General features: G+C 38.6%; 1 protein-coding gene across 1 annotated transcript in view; it reads right to left on the bottom strand.

The window, feature by feature from the left end:
- MDFIC (MyoD family inhibitor domain containing) overlaps positions 1–15705 on the bottom strand; it is a 104962-nt gene that overhangs the window by 68341 nt on the left and 20916 nt on the right. The window contains exon 2 of the mRNA XM_007453686.1: positions 14960–15082. Within this exon, the coding sequence (XP_007453748.1) occupies positions 14960–15082 (123 nt within the window). The remainder of the gene's footprint in view (positions 1–14959; positions 15083–15705) is intronic.

The raw sequence follows: 15705 nt of genomic DNA, 5'->3' as shown, positions 1-15705 counted from the left end.
TATATATATATATATATATATATATATATATATATATATATATATATATATATATATATGTATGTATATATGTATGTATCATAGCCTGATTAATTTCCATGATAAAACTGAAACCTTTGAAAGAAGTCCCTCAAGGTTAGAATGATTAGATTTTCTACTGTGCAAGTTTGGAATATTTATTCCTGGTAGCAAAATAGTTCCTTCCATAGAGGTAGTTTCTTCATTTTTACTTAATAAAGTCAATTTATTCCAAACTCTATTCCTCCTTTCCTCCCTCAGAATATATTTATTGCACAAATCTAAGTCTTCTTACTCTGTTAAGTGCTGATTTTTCTGGAGTAGGTCCATTATTCAGTGTTTTGTAAAGGAGTAACTCGTAATATATAACCAAGCTCTTTTGAATATTTACATATTGTGATACTGATTATTCTTATACAAGCAAGTGATTAGTATTTGGTTTATTGGCTACAAACAATGGTGCCAGGAGTTGTATAGAATTAATGTTTCCAAGCAGGCCTATAAATATTTACTATTATTCTTCTTTTCAGTATCCAGTTCTAAGTAGCAAACTATGAACTTCTATGTAGTAAGAATGGTTTAAAACCGCCCCTAATAAATCTTCTCAGTCTTAGGCTATACTTCCATACCATTGAAAGAAATAGCTGATATTGCACAAAGTTTTGAAATACACTGTTCTCCAAAGTATATGCTTCATCAGCAATTTACTTTAACATCCACATCTCCCTCTCAAAGGGAATTGAAACTAATTATGTTTTGTCCCAAATGCCTAGATACCACTGATACCATATGAATTCATATATTATTCAAAAAGCTGTTTTTTGTTTTTTTTTTTTACTTATTAATATGACGCTTAGGTAAACTGTATCTCTATTATAAGAGACTTTGCTTTACTCTAAGAACAAACTCTAGCTTTAATAGTTAGGGAGATATTCTTTCCAATATATCTATGAGACACTTAGATATAGTGTTTGGAAGGCTGCTTATTCCAGAAATTTTTAACTGAAAGAGACAGCTTACTCTAGTTTGGAACATAGTGTCTAACTAAAGCAGATGAAAGAAGCAAGCATTTGTAATTCTTCAGAAAAAAAACAGGCAAAAGCGTTTTCATACTTGAAACATTTGACTTACGTAGCAAACTTCAATTTTGACTTCATAAATGTCAAGATCCTAAGATACACCATAATTCATTATAGTCACATCAAATTTTAGATTTTCAAGTCTTTTCATTGAACAAGGCTAGGGGTACAAATTATAATCGTTCTTTACCAATGTAATAAAACTTAAAGTGCTACATAGCAAAATTAAAAGAAACGCACATTCTGAACAATGTAAACATCTCTTGAGAAAACAGCTTCCCCAAAGGGCTAAGACAGGTAGCCAGCACCTGGGCTCTCCCCAGTAGGCAGCCATATCCATCAGTTCCTCTGGGTCTTATGGTCACAACTATTAAGGAACCACTTTAAAAAAAAAAAAAAAAAAAGTCTTTAAATGTTCAAATAAAAAACTAGTCTTCAGCTTATCATACAAGCTTATTTGTTGTAGGGCAACATATTTGATTAAAAACTTTATGAGCTCTAAGTCTGAGCTGTACCTCAGAACTAACTGGGGAGCTTTTAATAATTAAGATTGCCTAGACCCTACTCCTAAATGATTCTGAGGTCATTGGTCTGGGGTGGGGCCTGTTTTTAAGCTAATGTGAAGAGTTGAGAACAATTGCTTTGCACAAAGGGGTATGACTATAGAATCAAACTCCTGCCCACCCCCATCCTCCAGATCTTCAGCTTCCATTATTAAGACCTCTTTTTGTTGCAGAAGGAAAATGCCTATCTTCACACCACAAAAAGAATGGCAGATGCCAAAATTCTTTGCCCACCTCCCGAAATGAGGACAAGTTCTCATGGAAGCAATGAGTAAATAGTTCTGAAAAGTAAAGAAGCCTTTTTTTCTAAGATATCAAGTATATATTAAGCCCAGGAATTGTCTTGAATTTATCACAACAAAGATGACATTCCAAAGGAGTATGATTGTAATTTTCCCAACCTTTTTTCTGACCTAAGACAAAGGCAGGATGCAGTCATATCACTCATAGTGGTAGAATGGCAATCAATCCCAACTAGGAAATGGATTAGAACTTTCAGCTGGGAATATGCTTATAATTTGAGAAAACTGTCATCTCCGCCTGTGATTTTAATGCATTCTCTAGGGGACCACAAACAGCACAAAGTCCTTACCCTTTCCTCTGCTCCACCCCCGACGTGAGAATCACCGCTAGGTAATCGGGATATTAGCTGTGCAGCCCTAGGCACACTGCTTGACTTTTCTGAGCTCAATCGCATCTATGGATAATAATATTTATCCCACCTGCCTGATAAAGTTGCTGGTAGGCCAAGTTAGATCATCAATATGAAAAATTTCATTAGCTATAAAAAGCTCTAAGTAATAACATTGTTAATATAACTAATAAAAAGCATCCTTTGATATGCATGAACTGTAGACGGAAAATTAGCTCCTTAAGAGAAGCAAAGAAAGTCAGTCCACATTTTAAGACAAATTACTACAGCTTAACCAATTCAAAGCCGTCAGACTCCTACAGAGAAGCTAAGTGCAGTCAAAAGGTACCGATTTTCATTTATTCAACAATTAACATGTACGTATTGGGAACAAACTCTCATGCATGGCCCTGGGCTAGACACTGTGAGGGATACAAAACTGAATGAGATGCCGATGATACTGCCTTTAAGGAGCCTTCAGCTCGTGACAGGGAAGAGGGCCATCCACACGTGCACTACAACTTTGAAATTAATGAGTCCTTTAGGAGAGATGAAGATAAATACTCTGCAAGTCCAAATGAGGGAGAAATCACAGATGTCTGGCTGGAGATGTGGAAAGACAGGTAACACAAGGGAAGCTTGGGAGAAGGAAAATACTCTACAGGTAGAGGGAAGAGCAAGGAACATATTTTAACTAAGGGAAAAGTTCATGAAAGAAAGTAGTGGAGGACAAAGTAAAATTTATTTTATTCCCACAGTCATTCATCCAAAATAGTTTACTGAAAGTTTCTTGTGGTCCTAGAGTAATGCTAATTGCTAGGAGTGCAACGTAAAGCCAGCAGATATTAGACATGTAACAGCAAAAACCAATTACAAACTGTGACAAGGGCTAGGAAGGAAAAGGTGCTATGAGAAATAGGGAAACCCATTTTAGATTGAGAGGTCTGGGAAAGCCTCCCTTTGGAAGCGACAATTAAGCCTGGGCTGAGATCTGGAATGCAAAAGCCCAGAGACAGAAAGGGACTCAGGGCCTCCGAGGGACTGAAAGGAAGCCAGTTACAGCTACAGAGGCAGAAAGAGGGGAAGAGTAGCAGGAGGAGAAACAATTTCAAGAAGGAAACGTCCTATCAAATTTTACAGAAAAAATGAGGCCTGAGAAGAGGCCACTGGACTGAGAAAAGTGACCTATAAGAAGCCTATTTTAGTTGTATTTAACCCTTCCATAACATAGATCAAGAAAGGATAAGGTATCAGCTATACAGACCAGAACAGGCTTTGAATACCAGGAGCTGGTGTTTAAATAGGACATAACATGTCTCCGTGATGAAGGAATTAGAACATAATCTGAGTCCTTATTTAAAAATGCCATAAAATAAAAAGGCAAGAATGGACCACAAGTGGAAATCAACCAGAAACTTTACCTCTAGTACTAGCAGAGATGCCTTAATTGAGATTAGAGACCACGTATTTATACCAGAGCTGCTCCGTCTGCTACGTAACATTTTTGCTCTATGATCCACAGCCCTTGGAATGTGAAGTGAAAAGCCCGATGGTTTGGTCAGCTACCTTAGTTTCAGTGTAAGCTTGGCAGGTACAGCATAAGGCTATAGAATTTAGGGGATAATGAAGGATCATTGGCAGGTCCCAGATGGCCATGAAACAATGGTAGGTGAAGTGAAGGAGGAGATGAGATACTATGGGGGAAAAGAACATAGTTAACAGATTAGGCATAATTATTATTAAGGTAAAGTGCAGGAAGAAATGAGAAAGTTAATTTCTGATTTCAAAATCTTAGAATAGAGCAGATCTCATTGATAGCAAGGTCCAAGGTGTGTCCATATTTGTAAGGTGGCTAAAGTGAAACAGACATAAAGTCTGTAGAGTTAAAGGAGGCAAAAATTGATGTGATTTCAAAGAAATTAAAAGAAGCTCTGTATCAGTCAAACACTGGGAAGCCTTGACCTTGAGGACACACAAGATACTAGTTAAGCATAAAATTGATTATGCTAGAAGGTGGAGCTGATGGCATGAATAAAGAGTCACAGCTATATTACCCCCAACACCAGTTCACACAACGACTGACTATGGTTCTGCCATTTGATTGGCAACGTTAACAGGAAATTAATGTACTACCAACACCCCTTCACATCAACTTCCCAGGTACCAGATTGGCAACCAGGCTCAAATTTAAAGTAGAAATGATGAGAAGATTTTGTAGCCTGAAATTAATTGTTCACCCTGCCTTGAATCAGTCCAAACAGATTTGGACGTCACGGCAAAAGTATTATTCAACCCTCTATAAAAACAGACTCATATGTATATTTATATATACATTATATGTATAACCTTTGAAATTTAATAAATTAAAAAGGAATATTTTGTTTAAAAAATTAAAAGGCAAGTCATGCGTATCTAAATAAAAAATACCGAATGGCTTTTGTCTGTTTCCTGCAAAAAAAAGCCAGACCTAAAGTCGACCCTCTTAAATTGGCTAAAGTGAAAAGTATTGAAGTCCTAAATATGTAAGAATATGGGCTTAATTTTACATTCCCAGTAGTAAATTTTCATATTCAGAGCTATTTGGTAAGACTTTAAAAAGTTTACTGGATATGGGAGAAGTGCAATGAGAAAAGCCTAACTCAGAGGACTAGTAAGACAATGTTAATTACACACGAGCACACTGTTCACTAGGTGTGTTGTTGTCACCGCTGCAACCTACGTTATCACTCACCTTTGTGATTAGGACAGCACCTTGGTAATGCTGAAGGAATATGGAGAAGATAACCTGCAAAGACAGGCCTCTACATAGAAGACAGGTGAATATCTTTTTCATAAAGACAAGTAATGTATGGGCAGCAGCCAAAGATGAGACGTACGGTCTTATCATGATCACACCAGCATGAATCAATAGTTGTGACAATTCGAGACTGTGGGAATCTTAAATCTCCCAATCCAAGTTCTCAAGAACCATGGAAAATGTATTTAATTAAATATAATATGCCAAAGCAGAACAAATTTCTCCACCCACTCTCTTCTCTGGTTCACTCAATGCAATTTCACCCTCTAAACCAGCATCTGAGGGTTTTAAAAGAGATTTCCCTGACTTTTGTGTCTCTTGCTACAGAACCCAGGGACTTGGGAAGAATCCAGCTTCCGGTGGAGAACCATGGAGCTCGGATTTACCACCAAGTCCTGAAGGACTCCTTGAAAGAAGCACGGGACAAGTCACAGTATTGACTCCCAGCTGTGCTAAGCTGAAGGGCAATGGAACTCCTGAAAGGAGTGGAGAGGGAATTCCACCAATGCTCCTCAATCCGATGCAGCCCCTCACTCTCAGTACTGAGCCTAGGTAAAGCTGGAAGCAGATCTCACCCCTTCTGTGGCTGGATAAGAGCTGGGAGCCGCTGTCTCCCTTTGAGAGCTTGCCGCATGGCAGCTGTTTCACGTAGCTATCGTCACAAGTCACTCATGCTTGTGACTAACAACATAGCAACTGATTTGACAAGCCCAGAAAAACTCCTTCATTCTTGAATTTCAGGAACATACTAAAAAAATTATAAAATGTGTACAAGGTATACCTTTTTTGCTTACCAGAACTAAATCCCTGCTCTCTCAAGGCTCCAGCCAGGCCCAGCTTCATAGGCATGTGACCTGTGCAAGACCACTTGAGCCCCAAGCTTAAAAGGACCAGTGCACTTGGTTTAACGCTCTGCTGTTGCCACGGTGAAATTCATAAGTTTTCAACAAGGGGCCCCGCATTCTCATCTTACACTGCTCTCCACCTCCAAAATGATATAGCTGGTCCTGTTTTCTGCAGAACCTGAAGGAAGCGGAATCTCCTGGCTTACCTGTGACCTGAGCATTTCCTACAGGTAACTGGGCTCTAATGCAGCTTTGGGAAGCTAGGCCCTCACCTTGATCATTTTTTGCTATATGGGAGAATTTTCCTTTTCAAATATTATTGCTTTTAATACAATAAAATAATTCACCTCATGGGGGGAAAAATACAATGCAAAAGACAGCATACAGAATATTAAATGGAAGGCTTCTTCACCAGTATGTCCTCACTCAACTTCACATTACTCCCTAGAGCTCACTATTGTGAGGAGACACCTTCCATTAAGAAAAAAATAAATACACACACGCATATAAATTGATGCGCACACACTGATTGATATTAATCTTTTTTTGAAGTCCCAATTTTGTATGTCTACTGGACTAGATGGAGAAGATCCTTTAGAATCTTCCAGTAAAGAAAACCAGCAACTTCAAACCATGTGTATTATTCTTTGCTCATTTCAGGGTCCTCAGCTTAGAGGATATCAAACTACTATCTCTCTGATCTACAACAGGTGACTGACCTTAGCACAAAGCAGCAAAGCCCCAGAGACAAGTTCTCAAGAACCATGGAAACTGGCTGCCTTCTTCTTAGCCACTAAGGTTTGGTGAGGAATTCAAGAGATTGAGATGCAAGAAAAACATAGATGAAGCCCCAGCTTTGCCATGTTGCTTGGAGGAAACATCTGCATTTCTGTTTCCCCACCTGCCAAATACGGCAATTTTTTGTTTTTGTTTTTGTTTTGTTTTTTTGCGGTACGCGGGCCTCTCACTGTTGTGGCCTCTCCCGTTGCGGAGCACAGGCTCCGGACACGCAGGCTCAGCGGCCATGGCTCACGGGCCCAGCAGCTCCGCGGCATGTGGGATATTCCCGGGCCGGGGCACGAACCTGTGTCCCCTGCATCGGCAGGCGGACTCTCAACCACTGCGCCACCAGGGAAGCCCCCAAATACGGCAATTTTTATGAAGCTTCCCAAACCTCTTCCCAATCGAGTACTCTGGGTTTAGGGAAAGCTATTTCCATCGCTTCCTCAGGGCCACACTTCGGTCCTTGTCCTCACCTGGGATTGCTCCACCTCAGAAGTCTTAAATTCCTATTTTCCATTCTCATAATCCATCTTCTCTTTCCACTTATCCCATTAACCTACTGCATCTATACCTCTTTTGTTTAGTTTCTTAAAAAAAAAAAAAACAGAAATCTTTAGGGATTCATTAGTATCACTGGTTTTTCTTTCTTATCTGTAAGATCCTTCCTGTCTTCACTTCCTTCCCTACCCATCTGCCAATCACAGCCCATCACTTCAAGCTCTAGTTGGACAATGTCCTTAACTCCTTTGCCCCACTGTCCTTTCATCACAACTATCATTTGTCCAAACTAAAAACCTTGGCCTCCTTCCCAGCACCTGCCATTCCCTTTCCCCAGAGGTCTTACTGATTCATTGTACCCTATAAAAAGCTGAATCCACCTACTTCTTGCAAACCCACCTGCCACTACCCCAGTCCAAGCACCTTCTTTTCTCCGTTGGATTAACACAACAGGCTCAGTTGATCTCCTAATGCCTTCAGTCCTTCCCATTCTTATTTATTTTCTAACTATTGCAAAAGCAATCATCCTAAAATATAGCCAAACTAAAATATAAATTTAAGTCACTTCTCCCTTCAATACCTTCTATCTTCCCTCAACGCTTATTAACAGATTCTTTCCCTCCATCTTTCCACCCCTCATCTCACATTTTACATCCCAGCTTACATGAAACTTCTCCAACTCTCCTCAAGCTGGCCACGTTCTCTCTTGCCTCTAGACCTGTGGGTGTACTGTTCTTTGGGCCTGGAACACTCTGGCTCCACTCCCTCCCCTGCTCTGTTTGAGTTGGCCAACTCCTTCAGGTGTCAAAACTGACACCACTTCCTCTGGAAAGCCCTCTTGGACTCTCCCCTACCTGAGTATTTGTGTTTCTCAAATGTGAACACACAGCTGCCTGCACTTCCCCACCACAGCATTCAAAACACACACTACCATTTCAAGACGAACTGTATGTCTCTTCCACCAGACTGTAAGTTCTGAATGTGGAGACCGCACCTGTATTATTCATCACTGTATCCAACACAACACAATGTCGGCACACTATTAGCATTCCATCGTAATGTAACTGATTTTTTATTCAGTTTTCAAAGTTATATTTTGATTCCTAATCCTGAAAGTTCATTATAGTAACATGCTCTACAAATAATAATCTATGAGTAAATTCACAGCGTTCAGATCCAGGAATTTTGAGGTTTGAGAACTAAAATTATCTAGACCGCAGTATTTATGGTCTTGATTATTAAAGGTTATTTATTTCTTCAGTGGTTAGCATTTTCAGGGTGGTCTCTAAGCTAGTTCCCAGGCCTCAGCTCCTCCCTGAGGCTCAAAGAACTCCCAAATGGGAAAGGAATAAATCTGGCTCCCTCACTGAGCCCTCAACCACCACTTGTACTTCAATACCATCTCATCTCCCCCAGTAAAGAGCAAAAGATTTTAGGAATATCTGAAAATCTTTAACGAAAGTGTAGTAGGATATAGGTTGGAAATTGAATGAGTCATGGTATTTGATAAAGATGAAAGGTAAAGTAATAGATTAAATGATAATATTAATAGGAATAATAACAATAATAAAAATATTGTATTTTATAGAATACAAAACATAAAAACTAACTTAGAAAGGCAGCGAAAGATATAAGAAGAAAGGAGGGAGAGAAGGGAAGAGAGTGGGGAGGTAGGGAGAAAGCAAGGGAAGGAAGGATAAAGGAGGAAGGAAGGGAACTAAAGTAGTCTCAAACATTTTTCCTTGTACGTAGGCAAGAAAAATAAGGAATAGGGGACCAAAAAAGGCCCTACGTAAAGCGTCATCCCTACCCACCTAGGCAGACAATAAATGTTATCCAGAGCACTGCCATAGTTCACTGAAAACGCTTCAGAAGAGCCTTATCAGTGAACAGCAGTCAAACTTAGGACTGGATAGCTTTACATCATTAGAGTATCTATGGAACTTGGAAGTTCCATATGGAACTTGACATGAATGAACCAGGAATCTCTGCCCTCCTCTCATTAATTCAATACACTTAAGTAATCAAGCATTTATTAATCATAAACCATGTAGCAGGCCACTATGCTGGCTACTGTTATGGAAGTAAATATCAATGGTCTCAGAAAGACCTGAAATATACCCAGGATGTACCCAGGTGTCTGGACGTGTAACCCATTGGAACCACAGAGAGAAAAAAAAAAAAGCCTGATAACTGATACTTGGGCCCAAGAATAATCATAATAAAAAACGATAAATTCACTTGAGTGTTTACCCACTTAGCTCTGTGCTAATGAAGCATACAATGCGTTTTCCTGTATAACCTTTAAAATAACACAATGAGGTATACAGAATTAGTACCTCCATTCTAAAAATGAGAAATTTGATCTCATAGGGTTTAGGGAACTTGCTCAACACCAGTACTAATGATGCATCCAAGGTCTGAACCCTGGCAGTCAGTTTTCATTGGTCTCCAGGTGCCTGAATCTAAGATGCTGAAAACAAAACATGGACAATGGTTCTCCCTAGCTTTTTGGGCAGAACCCAGATAAGCACGGGGTAACACATGCACCATGAGGAAAAAGTGCATCAGGGAACTTGAGCTCCATTCTAGAACACAGCCTAATGGCTATCATTGACCAATGTGTTAAATATGGGTAGCCATCAGAAATGGCTATTGATTATCCACCCAACCCTAAAATCAAACCATGAGTTGGGTTTTGGATTGACTGATGGTTAATTCCTCTCTATAGCAACAAGTAAAGCATCCGAACTGTAGCTACATCACCATTTGGTCAGCATATTAAAAAAGAGAAATTTTCTGAGAGACAAATGGAGGACTAGATACTAAGCAAGATAGAAGTCACCATGACTTACTCCCAAATGAATGAGCATGAAGTACTGATATTAGGAAAAGACTACCAGATTACCTAAGAAACATAGCAGGGAAGCCACATCTCCCAGTCCTACTGGGTGGTACTTACCTGGGGGGAAAGGGGGTGGGGTGCCTGTTTATGGCCTCTTTTATATAAAATGAATCCTAAAGAAAACCAAATAATACTTACTGAGATGAGCATTAAAACATGATAGCCTCTGAAAACATTTAAATCCCGACCTCTCAGTGTTCTCTCCCTCTAGTCAAAGTGAGAAATGCTCTAAGTATATAAATAGTACACCTGAGTAGTCTCTGCCTTTCTTTCAGTATTTTAGATAGAGGAAGCATTCCCTAATGTGATGAAATGGTATTCATTAAGGGGTGATCAGCAATAAGTTGGCAAAGGCTAGTAAAAGAAATGATAGAGTTCCTAACAACAGAGCCTGTTGAGAGGAAACTCAGAGGACGCCAAGAGAGTTTCAAGTAGAAGCATGAGTGAAAATGCATGATGCACCAGCTCCATAAAGAAGAGGTGAGTGTGAATTAGAGAACGAGGGCTTGTGTTCTACTACCAATTAAGTGCTTACTATTATGAGAGCTAAAACCTCTTCAAAATGAATAAATGGGTTAAATAGAATGGGGATTACCATTTAAGTAGAGCATTCTAACTTTGCTTCAGATCATGGGAATTCTACAAAATCACTAAGGAGAGAACTAGCTGAGCAAAATAGTTTCATTTAATGGGAAATTTATTTCAGAAGAGAAGCTAAGGAAAATTTCTAGGGTGAAGTAATGACATTTAGAATTAGGAGGCGTTTATGTAAAAAACAATGTCCAAGGATAAAGTTAAGTAGTAAGAATTTTCAGAAAGACCTAGAAAAAACTGAGAGACCTGAGGCATTTTAGAAAGAAGAACAAAGAAAAATGTAAGCTCTCTCTCCATAGGAAATAATTAGAATAGTAGAATTTGACCTAAATTAAAGGAAAATTTACTCATGCCTATGAGTATAAGCACAGTAACACACACACACACACACACACACACACACAGAGACACACACACACACACACACACAGAGACACTCCTTCCTACCTTAGAAATCCCCCCAAAGACTGAGATAAAATGTTACTTCTGTTCCTTTTCTAGCCTAATTAAAACATGAAATGTTGCCTATTGCCTGTTATCAGTTTATGCATATTATGGGTTAAATAGAAAAATTAATATTAATTGAGGAAGTCACTTCACTGCAACATTTATTCCACTAAGTCAGAGGACTAATGATTAGTAAAACAAGGCATAGCTCCAAATTCTATACTGTCCCATATATGCTAATCTGAGGGGAAAAGCCAGTCTTAACCATAGAAAGATACTTTTACAAATTCTAAAATGTGAGCCCCATTCCAGAAATTAAATTATACACCAAAATATTTTCTCCAAATACGAATGACTTTTAAACTGTATAAAGGATAAAAATTTACACAGTAAAAAAAACCCTTTCCAATTATAAAATTTCCTCACAAAACCTCCTTATGTTTTTAATTCTTTACTGATTTGATTTAGATTTTTTTTAAAACAAATTTAAGTGGTTGGAATCATCTTTTTCATTTAAATTTCATAAGAAAGAGAATCACAATGCACATTCCCTGACCAGATTGTGTATGGCCTATTTATTTGAAATGTTCGATTCCATATGGATTTCTTCTCCTTTATTTATAACTTCCAGAAAGGATTCTAATAAGTCAGCAACTCAAGGGCAACCAATTTGAAATCTAGGCCCTGAGAGCATAATACCTCAGGTCTGCCACCTGTGATGTTTTCTAGAAGGACCAGAGAAGGCACACAAAGCTGGAAGGACTGTGTAGAGGCTGCACCAACTTTGAGCCACAAATGGGTGGTCCACTGAGGTCAGGGTTAAAGTTCACAGAATAATTTGGAAATTATTCTCAGCTTGGATCTCGTTTATGAGGCCTGAGAATACACCCTTTAATTAGAATACAATTTCCAAAGCAGCCACTCCCTTGACTTTCCAGAGCCCGGTTATTCTCAGAAAAGTAAAAACAGCCTCATCACACTGACAGCTAACAGTCCCCTATAAATTATGCCTTAAACATCTAACAAAGAAGGCAGCAGGCATCTGGGACAACAGAGACATTAGCGGCCAGCCCTCACTCACCACTCTCAAGAATAGATAAGAAAAAAGTCTCATTAAACAGTCACTCCCCTTCACTTCTTGCTTATGCAGCTGAACTGTCCCATGGAAGCTTGGAAAAAGAGTGGGTTGCACATTTGAAAATGTTCCCACACCCTAGCCGGCCTCATTTTTCTGATGATGGCTCCATCCAGCCAACCTCGCACTGCAGTGGGAAACTAAAATCAATTCCATGAGAGCAAGCTGTCTGCCTCTTCCACGGTGCTCAGGGAGCCACACAGGACTCTGGCACAGGAGCCAGCCCAGTCCTGACTCACCACAGATGTTCCCCTCCTCCCCCATGCAGCTCTGAGCCACCGCCTTCTTTCCAGGGCCTATTGTTATTACAAAAGACTCACTGGGCCCCCAAAATGGGCTAGATGCTGAAGCATCTCCCTAACTGCAGGGTTAAGAGAGACAGATGTTAAATGACACAGAGATGGCCAGCGAATCAATGGGGAAAGCCAAAGATGGAAAGTCAGGCTAGGTTTGTAGAGTTTAGTATCTGGGAGTTGGAAGAGCAGAAGCTATCAGATTATCAAACTTGCAAATGCTATCCAGACTTAAGTCGGTTTTAAAGATGACATAAAATGCTCCATCCCAGCAAATCGAGATATCAAATTTTTCTGTAGACCCAACAGAGTAGCCTTTGTCTAGAAAAGTATGACCAGGAAAATAACAGACATGTAGTTTTTGAACTCTGTCATCAGAATTCACAGTCCAGAGTCACCCACAAATATCTGGAAATTCTTGGCAACATGTTTTGGGCCAGAGAACAATACTGTCTTTGGCCATTATCTTTCAATATCCATTCATCTGTCAGTTTTCCCAGCAGCCCTCTCTCTCTGCATTCCTTCAGTGCATGTTAGTAGGCAACTAGACAGTTGTTCCCAAATACTCCAGTGCCCCATGGTACAGGCTGCATCGCCATCTCAATAAAGAATCTATTTCATGCACTTTACAATATTTTCTTTTTATCACTGTCCATGTAACCAGTATAGACAATAGAGAGAGGAGTTCATTTTAAATCCATTCCCTTTAATGGTATGAATTCTGCAACTAAAATGAGCTTCATCAAATAGCACAAAAAAGTTTTAACATGTTAATATGACTCGCCACATCCTTACACAACAGTACTTATATTTTGGGTTTTGTCCTAAGAGTTCTTACTCACGTTTTCCTAGTATGGGCCCTGGGTAGGGAGATTATGGAAATAAATCAATTAAATGAAACACACACACTTAAAATTCTGTGACTATGGGGAAAAAAAAAATGAGCAAACAATTATGCCTCCCAAAAGGTGAAGTTAAAATTGTCTGTAAGACCCCTTCTCGCTCTAACTCTCTGGTTGTTTGGGAAATCACAGATAAAATATGCCAGTATCTCACAAAACCTTAAGCTTCACAACAGTAGAGTCAATATTTAGATAGAAGACAACCAATATATGTTTCAGCGATAAATGTTTACTTGAAATAATGTTTATTTGATTCTTTGGAGAAAGCTATATAAATCTCGCTCCTCACAAATTTCTGAGTTTCATTTCCTTTCTATTCCCTTCCCAAATAGAAAGGTGTAAAAAACCAAAATGGTTCTAAAATTAAACTAAAACACACTCACTTTTAGAACTTTTGTTTGAAAACTTGAAGTCTCCTTCAGTACTGTTTCTATTGTTATTTTTTGTTTTCTACAAAGTTGGCTTTTTCCTTCTATCTGCTTTTTTTCTGTTTGGTTTCAGTTAAGGACAGATACTGGGCATTCTAGAGAGGAAAGGCAATATTCCAAGATTCAAAGTAAATGTAATATGTAACACAAAAAAGGGTCTGTATTATGAAGTTGTCTGGACTGAAGAATTAAATTTAAAAAAATAAAGTAAAACAACACTTGATTCCCAGAATAAAACTTCTCCTCTGTCTACTCTGGAAAACTGAGAAGTGACACGATAATTCTGTTACCATGAATGAGAATTTCAAAAGATGTAGTACTCCTATGCCCTTCCAGGTGTGGCACAGTAGTGTTCTTTCTACTTACACATTCACTACAGAAAATTGTTCATTATATGGCAAATTCATCTTGAATCCACCTGGGGGAATTTAGCGACCAGAACAAGTAAAACCTGACATTGACAGGCATTCTGAATAGCACTCAAAAGATACTGACATTTCAGTGTATTCCCAGAGTAAAACAAAACTAAACCAAAGCTTCTTATATATTCTACAGAGCAATTTTAAGAAGAGAAAGAGAATAAAAAGAAGCCAAGTAGTGATAAAAGTGTTAACTGTAAAAAACAGTTTGGAATCATTTGGCCAGAAGAACAAGGACCACACGGCATTACCAAAGCACTACTCATCGTCCTTTACCTCCGTCTTTATCTTTTTAGTTTCACAGTCTGTTTATACTTCGAACTGTCTGACTTCTACTTAGTCACTGCTCAAGAAGGTATTAAGTTTTGTTTAAGTCTCTCTGAGGATGGAGTCCAAAATGTATAGGTCAATTCTTCCTTTTTAAAGATGGGTTGAAAGCTGACAGACAGTATTATTTATACGCTACTTTTAGCGCTGCATTTTAAAAGACTCATGAAAAACACTTTCAGATGAACCCTGTTGATTTACAGATTTCTAGCAGAATTATATCAGATGATTAACTAAGAGCATATTATCATAGTCATGTCCCCAAAGCACTCCAGTTTTCTCCAAAAATACTTACTTCTGATGAGTTCGTCATCCGAACAATTTCCCCAAATGGACTGGTCTTGCATCTCTCCATGTGTGAAACAGCTATCAGTGGCTTGAGTTATATCTCTCTCAGTATTTTCTTTATCACATTTTTCTAAATAAAAAAAAATATATTAAGCATATGATATGTTAAAAACATATCATTAAATGTTACATATTTTTCTCTATTTTTTCATTTTATAGATTTTTTCTAAATGCTTCTAAATCTGCCGTAATTTAAAGAAATGGGAGCAGTATCTCAAGTAACTGTTGCATATGTTATTGACTCAACAGAAGAGCTTTACTGAGCACCTACTATATGACTAGCAGTGAAGATTTTACTGCAAAAATTATGTTAAGATTATTGTAAAGAAGTCGTTGAAACAGCACATGATCTGCCATAATAGAAAAATGTGGAACGGTTACATCAAGGATGGAAGTGAGTCCATACATGCAGAGGGCAGGGGTGGCAGGGAAAGCATCAAAGAAGATGAGAGATTTATATGTGGGTTTATGGGTTCTCAAGGGGGAAGCCAAGAAGTAAGGAAAAGTAATGTCTTATTAGGAACATAACTCAGGCAAAAAGCAGGCTATAACATAAGGTAAAATTAACATTATAAGAGGTCTAGAGCACTAAAAAAAAAGGTTCAAGGGAAGAAAAAGAAACATCAGTATTGAGAGCTCAAGCAAGATGCTATAGAAAATGGTGCATGTTGGATGGCCTTTAAGATCAGCAGG

This window comes from Lipotes vexillifer, unplaced genomic scaffold (assembly GCF_000442215.2).
Source record: "Lipotes vexillifer unplaced genomic scaffold, Lipotes_vexillifer_v1.1 scaffold1256, whole genome shotgun sequence".
Classification (NCBI taxonomy): Eukaryota; Metazoa; Chordata; class Mammalia; order Artiodactyla; family Lipotidae; genus Lipotes; species Lipotes vexillifer.
The sequence above is the reverse complement of the archived record's forward strand: the minus strand, read 5'-3'. Positions and strand labels throughout refer to the sequence as shown.